Below are 16,862 nucleotides of genomic sequence, written 5' to 3' on the forward strand. Positions count from 1 at the left end.
CTCGAACTCAGAGATCCACTTGCTCTGCCTCCCAAGTGTTTGTTTTTTGTTTATTTTTATTTATTTATTTTGTCTTCATGACTCAAAAAGTAAAAACAAAACAAAAGGCGGTAACGTGCCTTTTAATCTCAGTACTTGGGAGGCAGAGCCAGGTGAATCTGAATTTGAGGCTAGTCAGAGCTACATAATATAAAGACTCTGTCTTTAAAAAAGGTGCGTGGGAGAGGGAGGAGAGTGGGAAGCAGGTCCAGGTCTTTAGTTCCAGCATTTGGGAGGCAGATGGATTTCTTGAGCTGGAGGCCAGCCTGGTCTACATAGGGAGTTCCAGACCAGCCAGGGCTATGGTGCTACAGGTTGGTAATCCCAAAATTTGGGAGGTGGAAGCAGGAGGATCAGGTGGTAAGTCCTGAGGGACACAGCCAATCTGTGTGTGGTAGAGTGCTCAGCAGTCCCCGGATTCCTGCCTTGCCACAGCCCCACGTGAGTGTCCACAGTGAGCCCCACAGTCAGTGTCACAGGGAGACAAGAAAACATGCAGAATGGACAGAGGACGCAGAAAGCAATGTGCCTAAGCAAGCAGGGGTGACCCAGCTGCCTGTGGCGGCCCATTCACACTGGGAATCCCAGCACTCAGGAGGCGGAGACAGGAGGATGGTAAGTTAGAGGTTAGTCTGGGCCACAGAGTGAAAGCCTGTCAAAAACAAAGGCAGAGGCAGGAGTGGTGACTGGAGGGATGGCTCAGTGGTTAAAGCACTTGCTGCTCTTCCAGAAGCCCTGAGTTCAGGTCCAGCACCCACATAGTGCTTTCGACTACCTGTAACTCTAGCGCCAGGGATCTAACACCTATGAACATCTGCCCAGCCTGCATATGGTATACATATAAGCTCACAAGGGCCCACACAGATCCGCATAAATGAAATTTTAAAAGCTGGAAGCATAGTTCATATTTGTAATTCCAATACTCACTCAGGAGGCTGAACAAGAGTTGAGCGTTCCAGGCCAGCCTGAGCTACAATGAGACCTGCCTCAAAAAAAGGAGGGCCAATAAGATGACTCAGCCTGTGAAGGTGCCTGACGTCAAGCTTGATCCCCAAATCCCATACGGCGGAAGGGGGAACTCCCACAGATTGTCCTCCACTTGTGTGCCCTGTTATGTGCCCACACACTTACACGTATGTACAATGTGGTCGAGTATCTCTGTGATTTGAGCACTTGGATGGTAGAGGCAGGAAGATCAGGAGTTCAAGGGTCAACCACAGTGTTAAAAGGTCAAAGAAGGAATCAGAAAACTGTCAGAGGGGGAAAAAAGGACAGGGGTGATTGGTGCATGCATTTAAAACAAACTTTCCAGAAGTAGAGGCAGAAGGGGGGCAGATCCCTGTGTGTTCATAGTAAAGTCCTGTCTCAAAAAAACAAAATATAAATAAAAATAAAAACAAAACAAAAAGAGAAAGGGAAAGAAGAATTGGGTCTGCCCAGGCACGCAAATGATACATACAGACAGAGATACCTACCTCACAAAATGTACCTGAGTTGTACAGCGGAAATGGGGGAAATTATTTTCAGAAATTGGAGAGCCTTAGAGCAATCATCTGACAGCCCATGCCTAAGGGCGGGGCGTGTCCGTGGGTGGAGCCAATCCGGAGCTGAGTCGCCAGAAGCAGGAGGGCGGGGTCCGCGGGAGGGACCGCACCAAAGGAAGCCCCGCCTCCGGCGCTCTAGGGCCTCCAGGCCTCGTGGGCGTCGCCCTGAAAGCCCCGACCGGTCTCAGCGGACTTCATGGGGAAGTGAGTCTGGGCCTCGTGACCCGGCCATCCTGGGTCTTTGCACAGACTCCGTCGCGGTCGCCTCATGGCAGCGCCGAGCTCGCTGCTGCTGGCCGCGCTGCTCTGGGTCCCTGCCGAAGCCCTGAGCTGCTATGGAGACTCCGGGCGGCCGGTGGACTGGTGAGCGAGTAGCTGCCGGACTGTCCCCCTCCTGCTGCGTGGGCACCGGCGCGGGCACTGGGGTGGAAGCGCTTTTCGGCTCAGATCCCTTCCCTCCCCCCATCTCCTGTCTTTCCTGACCTCCAGGTTCGTGGTATACAAGCTGCCAGCTCACAGCGGGTCTGGGGATAGTTCATGGGAGGGTTTGAAGTATAAATACATGGACCAGAGCTCCGAGGGTTGGCGCGACGGTGTGGGGTACATCAACAGTTCAGAGGGAGCTGTGGGCCGCAGCCTGCTGCCGTTGTACCGAGACAACTCCAGCCAGGTGACTGGGTGCTGTGGAAACCCGGGCTGGGTCACTGTGGTGGGTCCCACGGGGAAGGGAGGATAGTTAATGTCGCCTCTCTGCATTCTCCCAGCTGGCCTTTCTACTCTACAACGACCAGCCTCCTAAATCCAGCTCAGCTTGGGACTCTTCCAGCCGTGGGCATGCAAAGGGTGAGGCATGAACTGGTGGCCGTGGAGCTGCCCCGAATTTCTTGTCAATTTACCCAAACCAACCTTCGACTTGCATGAAGAGTGGGGGATGTGCCCCATCGAACCCTTGGCCTCGGTTTTCTGCCCGTACCTGAGACTCCAGCCACCTTAGACCGGGCACCTGGCTGCAGATGAGCTGGCTTGAGGGGCAGCTTTCAGCAGCTTCTCTGACCTCCCTCTTCTGGTTCAGGTGTTCTGCTCCTTGACCAAGAAGGAGGCTTCTGGCTGATCCACAGTGTGCCACGCTTCCCACCCCCTGCATCCTCTGGTGCATACAGCTGGCCTCCTAATGCTCGAACCTATGGCCAGACCCTACTCTGTGTGTCCTTTCCCTTCACCCAGTTTCTCAAGATTGGTGAGTAGAATCGTTGAGGTGGTTTACATCTCAACTGCTTGGAATAACCAGTCACATTTTTTCCTCACCTTGTCTTCCAGGCAGGCAGCTAACCTATACCTATCCTCTGGTCTATGACCACAAGCTGGAAGGCATCTTTGCCCAGAAATTACCTGACCTCCAGGAGGTGATCAAGGGCCACCATGTCCTCCATGAGCCCTGGAATAACAGTGTAGCACTCACTTCACAAGCAGGGGCCTCCTTCTGGAGCTTTGCCAAATCTGGAAAATTTGGAGATGGTGAGTCCCGGTGTTGAGGGTAAAGAGCACTTTCTTTGTAGAGGGAGGTCCCTGATATCCCCAAGCCTGAGGGCCAGTCACATTTAGAGCACAGACGTCTTTGGGATTCATATTACAGTAACAGCCATGAGTAGCTAGCAGCCAGCAGGCCGGCTGGGCAGATGGTCCATATCTGTAATCCCAGCTCTATGGAGGCTAAGCCAAGAGTTCGAGATCGGCCAGCAGACCTAGATCCAAATACTGGTTTCTGGGTGGGCAATGTGATATGACCTGATCCTGTCTGCTCATCTGCAACACTAGGATATTGATGCTTCCCTTAGAGGGCTGTGAAATCGTTTGATAAGGACTGCTTTTTTTTTTTTTTTTTTTTTTTTTTTTTTTTTTTGAGACAGGGTCTCAATGTGTATCCCTGATTGGTCTGGAACTCACAGAGATCCACCTGTCTCTACCTCCTGAGTTCTGATTTTTAAAGGCTTGGGCCACCATGCCCAGCCTATTTTTTTGTTTTGAGGTAAGTTCTCACAGTACATTGCAGGCTAGACGCCATCTGAGATCCTCTTGTTCCGACTTTCTGAGTGTTAGAATTTGCAGATGTGACCTGACATATTGATAAGGGCTAAAAGGTTCACGTCACTCTAAAAACAGACAGTTGAGCTCCCGGGAGGAACTGGCCTGAGGAACCTGCAGTGACCTCCTCCCCTTGCTCTTTCCTCCCTCTGCAGACTTGTACTCGGGCTGGTTGGCGGCAGCCCTCGACACCAACCTACAGGTCCAGTTCTGGCCAAATTCTCACGGCACCCTGTCTTCCAACTGCTCCGGGACCCATGAGGTTCTTGATGTGGCTCAGACAGGCTTTCCTGGCCCGTCTGCACCAAGTTTCAGTGCTACAGAAGACCACTCCAAATGGTGTGTGGCCCCCCAAGGGCCCTGGGCCTGTGTGGGTGACATGAATCGGAACCAGGGAGAGATGCACCGAGGTGGGGGCACACTGTGTACCCAGATACCTTCCTTTTGGAAGGCCTTCCAGTCCCTGGTGAAGGCCTGTAAGCCCTGTAGCGAGCACAGCTGACCAAAAGCACAGCAGAGCAAGAACTAAGACTCAGGGACTGGCTGGGTGAGGTGCTTCTCACCTTTAATCCCAGCACTCGGGAGGCAGAGGCAGGTGGATCTCTGTGAGTTTGAGGCTAGCCTGGTCTACAAAATGAGTTCCAGGACAGCCAGGACTACGCAGAGAAACCTGCCTCAAGCTTGAACTTGGATTTGTTTTGGGAGTTGGTTTGTTGGTGGGTTGAGCCCCAGGGCCCGCCACACGATACACAAGCTGCTGAACTACATCCTCCGCCCTGGCTCTGAATCTGAATACCAGTTCAGCCCCTTCCTAACTGGAGACCTTCATAGTGCCTTAACCTCTCTGGCTTTCAAATGATCTGCAACATGGTGTCACAACACATGTCTCTAGAGGCTGTCAATAAAAGTTACCTTTTTCTCCAGACACTAAGACACAGAACAGTGGCGGGGCAGAGGTCTGCCCCAAGCTGTTATGCGAGGAACTGGCAGTGGATGGGACTTAGGAAGGCTTGACTTCCCACTTGTACCAAGCACAGGCGCCGTCATCATCCCCTGTTCAGGGAGGAAATGGGAGCCCCAGAAATCTCAGGCGGCACGGGCACTTTATTTATATGTGTACATATGTATACAGGCATCTGTACATCCTGTACATCATACAGGACCAGAGGCCTGCTCCGCTAGGGGCCTAGAGGTGCGGGGCTGGGTGCTCCGCTTTTGGTTAGGCCTGCAGAAGTCACAGCTTCAGCAGGACACCGGGAGTTCAACGCTGCTTCAGGTTTGGTGCCCGGGACCGCAAGGGAAGCAGGTGGGGCCGGAGGGGCTGCACTGCGGGACACATTCTTGGCTGGGACTTGGGTTGGAGTCTGGGGGTCGGGAGAGAGCTTGGGGGAAGCTGACTTGGAGCGAGGTCCGCTTAGTGTGGTCCGCTCTTCCACCTCCTCCAGCACCCAACGCTCTCGGCCCCTCGGCGCATCAGGCACTAGAGGCACCTGGGTGACAGGTTCCTTCGATCCCTTGGAGTCTGTGCCCAGAGGCTGGGGTGTCTGGGTCTTGACCCCTGGCCGGGCAGGCTCTACAACGATGGGCACCGGGGGTGTGCCTGCCTCACCGGAGCTACAGCGCCGGCCTGTCTCATGCTCCTGAACTGGGCTTAGCGCCGCCTTGGCCAAAGCCCTGGCCACCCCACCCGGGCCGTCCTCAGTCTGCACGCTTTGGTGCCTCGTGCAGCCCAAGTCACGCTCCAGGGTCCGGCTCCCGGGGGTTGTCGCGCGAGGCGGGGTGCAAGCCTCTGCACCTCCCGGAGACTCCTCCTTGCTTGACACCATTGGCCTCGGGGCACCCTCAGGTAGCAACGGGTCCGAGCCCAAGCTCAGGGGCGATTCCTGGCGGCCCAGGCGTCGCACGGGGACCTGCCGGGTCGTCCCAGGACCCTCGATGGGAGGTGTCTCGCCATCGGACTCGGCGAGGCTGTGTAGCGCCAGTTCACCATGGAAGTCCTTGCGGAAATCCGGGTGGCCCACTTCGAGGCTGTGTTTGCGCAGCGCGCCCTTCTTGTCTGAGCCCAGCGAAGCCCCCAGCTTCTCCGCTGACTGCACGCGCTTGAGTAGCGGCGAGCGCGGTGGCTCTGCGCTCTTGGGGCGCGGGCGCACAACAGGAGGCGACGAGTGCAATTTGGCTGGGAAGCTCTGTGTGGTGTGCGAGCTGCCCACAGTGTGGCCTGGCAGCGGCGGTGGCGACGCCTGCGTCGGGGATGGCGTGTGCGCCAGTGGTGACAGCGGGATGTTGCCGGCCGATTTGCAGCGTGCAGAGCGGTACTGACGGTGTAGCTTCGGTGACAGCCCGTGCAGAGTGCTGGGCCGGATGTGGTGCGACGCCGATGACGCGGGGGAGTTGGGCGTGCTGGAAGCTGGGGAGCTACTCTGTGACGAGGCGCCTGCAGGCCAGAGAAGGTGCAAGCATTCTGAGCACCACGGTGCCCTAGTCCCCTACCCCGCGCAGGCGCAGAACCTACCTAGGTAGGCGGAGTCAGGCGTGGAGCGATAGCTATGCGTGGGCGAGCGTGCCGGTAGTCCGTGCGTGGGCGAACCGGGAAGACTGTCGCTGGACGACAAGGACCGGTTCAGAGAGGACAGCGATCGGCTAGTGTGCAGCAGGTTTGACTGTTTCGTGATCTTCCGGAAGAGGGAGCTACGCTTCTTGCTGGGGGATAAATACCGAAGGGCCACCTCTCCTTAACTCGGGAACTCTGAGTCTTCCCGCTTCTGGACTGCACGACAGCCCAGTAAGCATGCGCCCGTTCCAGCACTCCCTTTTTCCTACACCCATCTATCAAGACAGCAGTCTTGACTCAATCCTGGATGGTCATGCCCACTGTTTTCTGGCCAGGTAGACTCCAAGCCAGAAATCCGGTCCAAACAAGCCGGGCCCCTTCTGGCCCCTCCCACAATCTAGCCACGCCCCTTTGCACTCAACCCACTTACTGGATTAATTTGCTTCCTTCACTCAAACCCTCACTCAGGTCCGGACCAAACCCAGGCCATCAAAACTGCCCCCACCCCGATAGGATCGCTATGTAGCCCTGGCTGTCCTGAAGCTCACTATGTAGACCAAGCTGGCTTCCAACTTACAGAGCTCTGCCTGCCTCTGCAGAGTTGGGATTAAAGGCGTGTGCCACAGCGAGCTGTCAAAACTGTTCTTTTTGGAGCTGGAGAGATGGCTCAGCAGTTAAGAACAGTGGCTGGTCTTTCAGAGGGCCAGGGCTGGATTCCCAGCACCCACGTGGCATCTAACAACCACCTGTAACTCTAGTTCCAGAGGAATCTGGCATCCTCTTCTGGCCTCCTTAGGCACCAGGTACACACATGGTACACATAAATAGAAGCCATCAAAACCCTAATACAAGTTTAAAAAATCTAATACAAAACAAAACTGTTCTCTTGGGGCTGGATGGATGGGTCAGTGGTTAGGAGGATATATTGCCCTCACAGAGGACCTGAGCACCTCTGTTGGACAGCTAGCTCATAATTTCTGTGATCCCAGCTTCCAGAGAGATCTACTCAGTGCCCTCTTCTGGCCTCCACGGGCAGCTGCACTCATATACACAGACACAAACCTATACAGAATTAAGATAAAATCTTTTTAAATTTTAAATAAATAAATAAATAAACTTTTCTCTTGGATCTGGGGAAGTGGCTCCGTGGTATGAAGACCTCTGTGGTATGCACACACACATACATACATATCAACACTTCTGGCAACACTCTTAGCTCTTCCAATGTCCGAGAGAAGAAATTAGTCCTGCCCCATAATATAACCACATTTCCAAATACCCACACTATGTTAGTCCTATATGAGTATATGGCCTAGTGACCTCATAGGTGAGTTGTGTAAATTCACTCTGATATTCACCGAAGGAAACCCTATAAGTAAAGATGAATTTTTAGTAACACTCCTCCATCACTAAATAATGCCTGTGTTTCTTTTTTTCCCTTACTATATGGGCCCACACTGACCTTTAACATCCAGAGATCCTCTTGCCTCAGCCTCCCAAGAGCTGGAATTACAGGGGTGCCCCCACCAGATAGTCTGCTTAACAGTATTCCAGGTGGCTCAGCCTTTTTATCCCCCCTGAGACAGGGTTTGTCTGTGTAACAGCTCTAGCTGTCCGGAAACTAGTATTTTTGTTTTTTGAAACAGCATCTCTGTACATAGCCCTGGCTGTCCTGGAACTCACTATATAGACCAGGCTGGCCTTGAACTTAGAGATCTGCCTGTCTCTGCCACCACACTGTCTGAATCTTGGGGATTGGGAACTGCTGGAATTAAAGGCATGCACCCCCTTGCCCAGCCAGTAGTAATCTTTTATCCCAGCTCCTCCCAAGTCCTGTTGAAACAGGTCTAACCTGCTCAAGGGCTAACCCACATGCTTTATTTTAAATAGTCTCCTTCCTTGGATCCCCCACTTTCCCAGCCTGGGTTTGGTCCTCCCTCGGTCTTTGCTTCCCTCCCACCGCTTACCCTTCTGTTCCGCTTTAGTCCCACCCATTGTTAGGAGGATAAACTACTTATGGTCCCGCCCACCTCTCTTGGCCATCTTTAGCAGAAGGCCTCTTGTTCCTACGAGCCATTTTGGCCTTGTAGCTGCTGCGCCTGGCTGGCCCGATGCGGATGGAGGTGTTTTCGAAGGGTGTGGTGGTCACAGCTACTTTGTTGCCACTCTGGGAGAAGGGAGGAAAAGCCATGCTTTAGAGGCTGCTGGGTCCTGTTCCACCGTCCACCCATGGAGGCCCCTCCCTTACACTCACCTTCAGGATCAGCTCCACCACCTCAGGGTGCACCATACCGTGCACCGGCTCACCGTTCACATGGGTGATGAGGTCCCCAGCACAGAGCCCTGCCTCTTGGGCTGGACCTCCTTCCTCCACGTGCTGGAAGTGGGAAAACCCACAGGGGCATGATTGAGGGGTCGAAAAGAAAGAAAGCTCCACATTTTTTGCATTGGCTCTTTGTGAAATAGCCATTATTCCCCATTGCTTAGAGGAAGAAACTGGGGCTAGAGAGCTGAGCGAAAGAGAGAAGTCTCCCTTAGACTACGCTGCCTTTCACCCCAAGCTCCCTTCCCCCCAGCCCAGCCCACGAAACTCACCCAAACAATATGGTGCACACTGTAGACATCTGAGTCGCCCATGTAGACGCGGATGGCGCGCAGTGTGAACCCGTATTTCTTGCCTGAGCGTTGAATGGTGATGGGGGAACGGAGTCCGCTGACGGCTGGTGAGTAGTCCCGGCTGGGTGAGGAGTCCCGTGAGGATGGATTGGAGGAGAGCGATCGAGGGGACATGGGACTAGCCAGGGGTGAGCCTCCATGTGGGTCCACTGCAGACACAAAACTATGGTCAGAGATGAGGACAGACTCACGCTGCTATCCCGGGAGCTGTGACCCCTTCCAAGTCCCAGCCCCACAGTCAGCTCTCCATTCTGCCATCCTGACAGCAAACAGCCACAGACAGGGAAAGCCCACCTGCCCCACCACACTACCGGGAGCCCCTTCCCTGGTGGGCGGGGCCAGCGTCACCTGCAGGAATCATGACCGACAAGGCAGTAGCTGACGCTGACTTGATAACCTTGGCCCCAGTTCTAGAAGGTCGCTTCTCCACAGCAAGATCCCCAGAAAGCTGCTGGTGCCTTGCCCTTCGCAAAACCAGGTCATTGGTGGCCCTAGGGCCTGATGGGTCTCCATCCTTGGAGGGTGGGCACAGGTCACCTGGGTGTGAGCGCTCCGCTGCCATAGAGGGTAAGAGCGGTCAGGTCAGGGACTTTTCACACACGATTCCTATTCCTTAAACTTCACAGAACAGGCCACAGATCCTGTGGTACAGTCTTTGGCCCAGGACGGCACCATCACCCTTCTGTTTGGCCGAATGCCAACCTGGAGCAGTGAGTGCCTTTATTTGTTTGTTTGTTTTGAGACAGAATCTCAGTATATAACCCTGCCTGTTCTAGAACTCACTATGTGGACCAGGCTGGCCTCGAACTCACAGAGATCTGCCTGTCTCTGCCTCCTGTGTGCTGGGATTAAAGGCGTGCGCCGCCGCCGCCGCCGCCGCCGCCGCCGCCGCCGCCACCACCACCACCCAGCTCCAAACTACCACTTCTACTACAAGTTTTGTTGTGTGGCCTAAATTCTGGGTCTCAAGCCTTACCCCCAGGCCCCACACTTAGCCTCACCGACCCTGATAGGCATTCTCATTGGTAATACCCTCAGATAGGTGCGTTAATAGTGCGTGGGATCTTGCATACAGTGTACTATGTACATTAAATGGATGCTCAGTAGAAGCTGGGAAGCTGGGACAAACAGCTAGAGAAGGCACTCACTGGGCTCGGGGTCTCCGGGAGTAGGAGTGCCCTCTCCTTGAGTTGCCTCTTTGGGGAGGCGTGCATCCAAAGAGCTAGGGGGATCAGAGCTGGGCCGAGGGGGCCTGCGGAGTCGGGCCTCGTCTTCGTCCTCCTGGGGGGCACTGAAGCGGCTGGGCTCCAGCAGGGCCGAGAAACGTCTGCGCGCCCCCAGCGGGGGACTGGCCTCTCCCTCCAGGAAACTGGCTTCGGAGGCTGAGAAGCGCTTGCTGCACAGAGGAGGCCAGATCAGAAGGGACACCCCCACTCGGGCCCGCCCTCGAGCCCCTCTGTAGTCCTGCTTACATCTCTGGGGAGCCCCCTCTCCAGGTCTTCTCACGCAGAGTCAGGCCGCCCAGTCCCTCTCGCTTGCCGGCCACCTTCTCCTCCGGGCCCTTGGCGCTTGAGTCCCGCTTGCTGGCCCCTGATGCGGACACCGGGGTCTTGGGCTCGTGCTGCGACAGCTGCTCCATACTGCTGTACACCTAAGAGCGGAGTAGGAGATGCTGAGTAGCCTTCGCGTGACAGCCAATCAGTTTTCTGCAACCAGCGCTCTGCCCTCCCTGGGCACGCCTGCTCAGTTCTACAATTGCCCTCCAGAACCTTCAAACAAAGTCGAGCCTGCCTTGTTCCAGACCCGTTCGGTCCAGCTCCCTGACCACTGCGCTCTCCATCTTCCCCAACTCCTGTCTGTCGGGCACCAGGCTGAGCCAGGCATCCTTCCAGTTGCTCAGTACTGGTAAGACCTTGCACAGCTTTACCCTGCTCCCACGGTCATCCTCACCCTCAGGCAAGGCCAGTGCCAAAGGTCTGCTCCATAGACCCCCCCAATCCGCCTCCCCAGAAAGGCTTCTCAACTCCCTAGTTCCCACCCCTTCTGTCACTTTCCAGACTGAGACCTCGGGTGCCTGGGACCCTGCCGTCCACAGGCCTTCCAGCCCAGCCCGGCTCGGCGCACCTTGCTGAAGCGCGGAGAGCAGGAGGAGAACTGGCGGATCTCCACGGGCTCCTCCTCGGTGGTGTCATCCTCGTCGTAGGAGTTCACATGGTGATACCTGTCCGAGCGGGCTGGAGAACCGCGCCCTCCTCAGAGCCCAGCCAGACTATGTCAGGGACACGCCCCCTCCAATGCGCTCCCAGTTCCGCCCCAGACACCTCCCCGCCGATCTCCGCCCCCCTCCCCCCCCCCCCCCCCGCGCCCCATTCTCCGAATCTCTGCCTTTCCCCCAGCCTGGGGGACGCCAAACTACCAGATCTGCGTTTACAGCACCCTGCACCCTGCCTCCACTTCAAGCTACTACAGGTCTTGCCTCCTTCTTGGTCCGAGCCCTGTCATCTAGGCAAAGCCCAGGCCCAACCTGACAACTCTCCCGCGTTGAGGATCTACCCCTGTGCCCTACCACATCATTCCCCAGTTCTTAGCACAGGCACTGCTCCTAAGGTGGACGGCGCCAAATCCCACGAGGCCACGCCTGGAAGGCAATTTGGGTCTTGTCTCTTTTTTTGCCTTACTAGGGACTGAGCACAGGTTCTCTCCCACGCTAGGCAAACCAACACTCTACCCCTAAGCTGTGTCCCTAGCCATCTTCTCACTTTCCTTTTTGTTTTTCTTCTTTTCATTAAAAAAAAAAGTGTGTGTGCGCGCGCGCGCGCGCGCGCGCACGCGTGCGAGCACACTTAGCTTGGGTGTAGGTTCCTGGGGAGGCTAGAGGCATCGGATCCCCTGGATCCGCAGTTACAGATGTTTTGAGCATCTCCTGCTCTCCCCCGATCCCCGCCCCACGGCATGAGTGTTGGGAACAGAACCTGTGTCCTCCACAAGAGCAGCAAAGGGCTCCTAAGAACCATCGTTCCAACTTTTTGTTATTTTGCTTTTTTAATGTGTATGGGTGTTTTGCCTGCATGTACGTCTCTGCGCCATTTCATGCCTGGTGTCCACAATGTCCAGAAATGGGTGCTGCATCCCCTAGGTCTGAAGTTACAGGTGGTTGTGAGCTACTATGTGGGTGCTAAGAATAGAATCCCTAAACTCTTTTCGCAGCACAGAAAGCCTTCTTAGTAGCTGGGACGACAGGCCTGCACCCCCAGGCCTGAGCAGCTTCAGCCTTATCCTGACACCCCTCAACCAGGCTCTGTCCCAGCCCTCACTCTAGGACCTCTCTTTGGATCCCACTCTCCTCAGGTCAGGCGCGTGTCTCTGCCCCCAACTCACTGTCAAAGTAGCTAGTGTCGTCTTCTGACTCGAGGTGGGGAATGAACTCTGCCTTCTGCCGCAGCAGCCCCGTCCAGTCTAGGTCCCGGAAGAAACTGTGCTGCTTCACTTCAAAAGCCCCACCTGCGGGCAGAAGACCAGAGAGACACCTGACAGCCTGCCCGCCCACCCAGCCCTTCAGGCCATCTACAACCCCAGGCCTCAGCACAAGCTAGAACAGCGTTGCTTCCCAGCATCGGCTGTCTATGCAAAAGGTCTCTTACCTGCCCCAAGCCGGACCAGGGGGTTGGTCTGCAAGAGGCTAGATATTAGAAGCTGGGCGTCTGTCGGCAGGGCCTCATCCCCTTCAGGCCACAGTATGTCGTCTGCAAAGCAAAGTAAAGCTGAGCAGTCACCCCAGACAGCCCAGCCTTTTATATTCCCACCTCCCCACCTGGGAGGCACATACCGCTGATGACCTGTCCAAAGAGCTCTTCTGGAGTATCCCCGAAGAAAGGCACACAGCCCACCAGGAACTCGTAGAGAATGATCCCCATAGCCCACCAGTCCACTGGCTTGCCGTAGCCCTGGCGCAGGATGACCTCGGGTGCGATGTACTCTGGGGTCCCACACACCTGGGGGCAGGCGGTCAGCCTGTGCCCTGGCCACAGAAGGGGCCTCAAGGGAGAGCTGTGCCCCCCACCAGGCCCTGGGTCCCTGAGGTCCTTCCAGGTCACTCCACCCAGGATGACCCCCATGCCCACCACACACCTGTTTGTCCAGGAACTCCCGGGCATCCTTCTCAATGTGACCTTCATATAAGTTGGTTGTGAGGCTCATGAGTCCCATCTTGGAGAGGCCAAAATCTGTGAGTTTGATGTGGCCCATGGAAGTGATGAGGAGGCTGCAGGCACAGGACACGAGCAGGTTTCAAAAGTGAGGTCCTTGCCCTTGGCCCTGGGTCTTCCAAGGAACAGAGCAGGGACGGGTGATAAAGGTCAAGGCTCACTTGTCTGGTTTAAGGTCACGGTGCACGATGCCATAATTGTGTAAGTACTCAAGGGCCAGAACAGTTTCTGCAAAATACATTCGAGCCATCTCCACGGGCAGTGCTCCAATGTTCTTCAGGAGAGTGGCACAGTCACCACCTGAGAGTCAGGGAAGGGGTTCAAGTAAAGAGGGGGCCACCCAAAGCCAAGCACATAGCACACACCTTTCTCTACTTCCATTGTACCCATTTTGCAGAAGGGGAAAACTAAGGTCTAGGGCTGGAGCAAGTCTTGGGAAGAGTTGCACTTTCCTAGTCTAACCTCATGTTATTAATCATTCTCTGAAGTTGGTATGACCAGCCCACTTTCTGTCTCTGTCTTTCTCTCTCTCTCTTTTCTTTCTGAGACTCAATGTGAAGGTCTCCATCTGTACCCATTTTAATGCAAATGACAAGACTTGGTTCTTCATTATGGCTGAAAAATTCCACAGTGTACACACACCACATTTCCTTTATTCCTCTGTTGCTCAACACCAAGGCTGGTTCCGTAACTCAGCTACTGTGAACCGTCCAGCCCACTTTCTACTTAAGGACTCTGACTCAGAGACAGGTCTGCTCAAACCGGAAGTTGATGATTGTGAGTTTCGTTTAGAATCAAAGAAAGCATGACTCGACCTCTCGACAACTGAACCCTGAGGGTCAGGGGTTTTAAAATGTGGGCTCCTGGCCTCCACCCAGGAGGAGTGTGATCCCCATGTTATTTAGTAGTGCTGCAGGCGGGACACAGGGCCTCGTGTGCGCAGCAGTAACTCCACTACTGAGCCACACACCCAGCCCCTCGCTGGTGGATTCTAGACAGGTGCTTTATTTATAATAATATTTATTATTAACTAAATCATAACTGAAGCTGGCCTGAAACTACCTCTACCTGTGAAGGGCTGGGGACATGACTCAGAGGGAGGGCCATTGCCTAGAATCCTCCAATGAGGGGCTAGGGGTGTGGCTCAGCAGTAGAGTTCCTGGATTCCATCCCCAGCACCCCCAAAAAAGTAAGAGTTGTAGAGGCACTAACAAATGGGAAGTGAAGGGGTGAATGGGTGTGACTGCACACCCTTAGGCCTAGCTACGTGGAGGATGAGGAAGGGGTGGAGCCTGGGAGATCCAGGCCAGCTTCAGCTACACTGAAGACTATTTCAGAAAGACAGACAGTCAGGGATGGAGGGAGGGAGGAAGGGAGGAAGGGAGGGAGGGAGGGAGGGAGAAAGGAGGGAGGGAGGAAGAAAGGGGGGGAATTGGATGAATGATGAATAGATGACCAGAGGAAAGGAAAAGAATGTAAATAAATGGATGTTCCGGGGCTGGAGAGATGGCTCAGAGGTTAAGAGCAATGACTGCTCTTACAGAGGTTCTGAGTTCAATTCCCAGCACCCACATGGTGGCTCACAACTATCTGTGCTCTCTTCCGGGTGCAGGCATACATGCAGACAGAACACTGTATACATAATAAATAAATAAAATCTTAAAAGCAAAAAAGCAGGTGCTCCAATTAATGGGTGCTGAATGGGTGTGAAAACAAATGAATTGATGAAAAGATGGGTATAGAATACAAACTGAGGGGGTCCAGCACTCAGAAGGAAGACCAAAGTTTGAGGTCAGTCCGGGATACATACAAGACCCCGTCTCAAAACAAAAATAATACCAAACAGACGATGGGCATAATGGGTGGACATAGCGAACAGATCAAGGACAGGACAGGAGAGCAAACAGGAAAACAAGCATGTGCTCTAAGAGGTGACCCTGAGTCACGTGGGTGGCCCAGCAGCAGTACCCCAAGGTGGCCGCACCTTCCACATACTCCATGACCATGCAAAGGTGGCGCCGGGTCTCAAAGGAGCAGAACATGCCGACTACAAAAGGGTTCTCTGCAAACGTCAGGATGTCGCGCTCCACAAATGCCTGCTGGATCTGGTTGCGGAGGATCAAGTTCTGTTTGTTGATCTTCTTCATGGCGAAGCGCTGGCGTGTATCCCGATGCCGCACCAGGTAGACGGCCCTGCGGGGGAAGAGAGCGAGGACCGGCCATCACCTCCGAGACACCCGGCCTCCGCCACCCTCCCCCGCCAGAGCCCCGGGTGGCTCACCCGTAGGCACCATTGCTTATGAGCTTGATAGTGTCAAAGTCATTCTCTCCAGGCGGTTTTTTGGCCTTTGAGGTGCTGCTGCGACCCTGCAGAAGAAAGTGCAAGACCATCGTCATCGCCACCATTACACAAGGGGAAACTGAGGAACAGAGGGATGAATAAGTCCTTTATCCAGTTTGCACAGTGAGAAAGCAACAAAGCTGCCTCTGGTGATGAATTCCTAACTTTACCATTAGGAAAGGCAGAAAACTCACAAGTAGTGTGAACATATATAAAACATTCCCAGCAGTTGGGAGCTAGAAAGACGACTCAGTGGATTACGGGGCTTGCCACCAAGTCTGACTACCGGAGTTCAATCTCCAGGACCCATATAAGGAAGAAAACCAACTCCCCAAGTGTGTCCTCTGACCTCCACATGCATGCTGTGCCATGAACCCCCTCCTGGTAAATAACTGCATATAATAAAATCTTTAAAAAAGAAAAGGGGCCGCTAGGTGTGGGGACTCACACCTGTGATCTCATCACTTGGGAAGCTGAGACAGGAGGTAGAGAAGCTGAAGGCTACAGATGAAGTTCAAGTTACTCCTAGTTACAGAGGAGACCTTGACTCAAAAAAAAAGAGGGGGAGCAATGAGCAAATCCAGAGACGGAGCTAAGCCAGTGCCAGATCTGAGGGAGGGGGCTGAGTGGCACTCAGTGAGTTCGAGGCTGAGAGGCCATAGCTCGTTAGATTTACAGCTGTACAGTTGTATAAGCATGCTAGAGGCCAAATGACCCCTAGCACAGCCAAAATCAAGAACATAAAAACCAAAAGGTGGTTCAGATGGTAATTTCTGCTCTTTTGCAAACATCTGTAGTCCCAGATACTAGGGAAACTGAGACAGAAGATTTCCTTGAGCCCAGGAGTTTGAGATCAGCCTGTGCAACATAGCAAGAACCCATCTCAATATTTGTAAAGATTCGTTTTTTATACGTGAGTTACAGATGGTTTTGATCGATGTAAGTGTTGAAAATTGAACTCAGTTTCTTTGCAAGAGCAATAGGTGTTCGGCTTTTTTTTAAATTTTGTTTTTGTTTGTTTGTTTGTTTTTTGGGGTTTTTTTTGAGGGGGGGGAGTTTGACAGGGTTTCTCTGTAGCTTTGTCGCCTTTCCTGGAACTCACTTGATAGCCCAGGCTGGCCTCGAACTCACAGAGATCCGCCTGCCTCTGCCTCCCAAGTGCTGGGATTAAAGGTGTGCGCCACCACCGCCTGGCTATCTGCTTTTTAAAAAATATATAATGTATTTTATTTTGTGTTCACTGGTGTTTCACCTGCATGAATGTCTGCATGGGAGTGTCAGAAGCCCTGGAACTGGAGTTACAGACTGGTGTGAGCTGCCGCCATGTGGGTGCTGAGACTTGAACCTAGGTCCTCTGGAAGAGCAGTCAGTGCTCTCAACCACTGAGCCCCAAATGTTCTGCTCTGAACCTTTAAGCTATCTCT

General features: G+C 54.0%; 2 protein-coding genes across 3 annotated transcripts in view; one reads left to right on the forward strand and one right to left on the reverse strand.

Annotated features, from left to right (window-relative positions):
- Positions 1–1,738: 1,738 nt before the first annotated feature.
- Dnase2 (deoxyribonuclease 2, lysosomal) lies at positions 1,739–4,316 on the forward strand. The gene is made up of 6 exons (XM_006998363.4): positions 1,739–1,946; positions 2,073–2,253; positions 2,348–2,426; positions 2,656–2,820; positions 2,901–3,098; positions 3,821–4,316. The coding sequence occupies exons 1-6, from the start codon at positions 1,852–1,854 to the stop codon at positions 4,165–4,167; spliced, it is 1,065 nt and encodes a 354-aa protein (XP_006998425.1). The 5' UTR covers positions 1,739–1,851; the 3' UTR covers positions 4,168–4,316.
- Positions 4,317–4,751: 435 nt separating this feature from the next.
- Positions 4,752–16,862, reverse strand: part of Mast1 (microtubule associated serine/threonine kinase 1) — a 33,370-nt gene continuing 21,259 nt past the window's right edge. For both annotated transcript variants that reach the window (XM_015991228.3, XM_006998364.4), the window contains 16 exons: positions 15,379–15,464; positions 15,082–15,290; positions 13,259–13,397; positions 13,021–13,153; positions 12,719–12,884; positions 12,534–12,635; positions 12,271–12,393; positions 11,017–11,126; positions 10,365–10,543; positions 10,041–10,288; positions 9,241–9,447; positions 8,812–9,041; positions 8,471–8,593; positions 8,247–8,383; positions 6,178–6,365; positions 4,752–6,099 (listed from right to left, as the gene is read on the reverse strand). In XM_015991228.3, coding sequence (XP_015846714.1) covers positions 4,844–6,099; positions 6,178–6,365; positions 8,247–8,383; positions 8,471–8,593; positions 8,812–9,041; positions 9,241–9,447; positions 10,041–10,288; positions 10,365–10,543; positions 11,017–11,126; positions 12,271–12,393; positions 12,534–12,635; positions 12,719–12,884; positions 13,021–13,153; positions 13,259–13,397; positions 15,082–15,290; positions 15,379–15,464 — 3,636 coding nt within the window. In that variant the 3' untranslated portion in view covers positions 4,752–4,843. The remainder of the gene's footprint in view (positions 6,100–6,177; positions 6,366–8,246; positions 8,384–8,470; positions 8,594–8,811; positions 9,042–9,240; positions 9,448–10,040; positions 10,289–10,364; positions 10,544–11,016; positions 11,127–12,270; positions 12,394–12,533; positions 12,636–12,718; positions 12,885–13,020; positions 13,154–13,258; positions 13,398–15,081; positions 15,291–15,378; positions 15,465–16,862) is intronic.

This window comes from Peromyscus maniculatus, chromosome 5 (assembly GCF_049852395.1).
Source record: "Peromyscus maniculatus bairdii isolate BWxNUB_F1_BW_parent chromosome 5, HU_Pman_BW_mat_3.1, whole genome shotgun sequence".
NCBI lineage: Eukaryota > Metazoa > Chordata > Mammalia > Rodentia > Cricetidae > Peromyscus > Peromyscus maniculatus.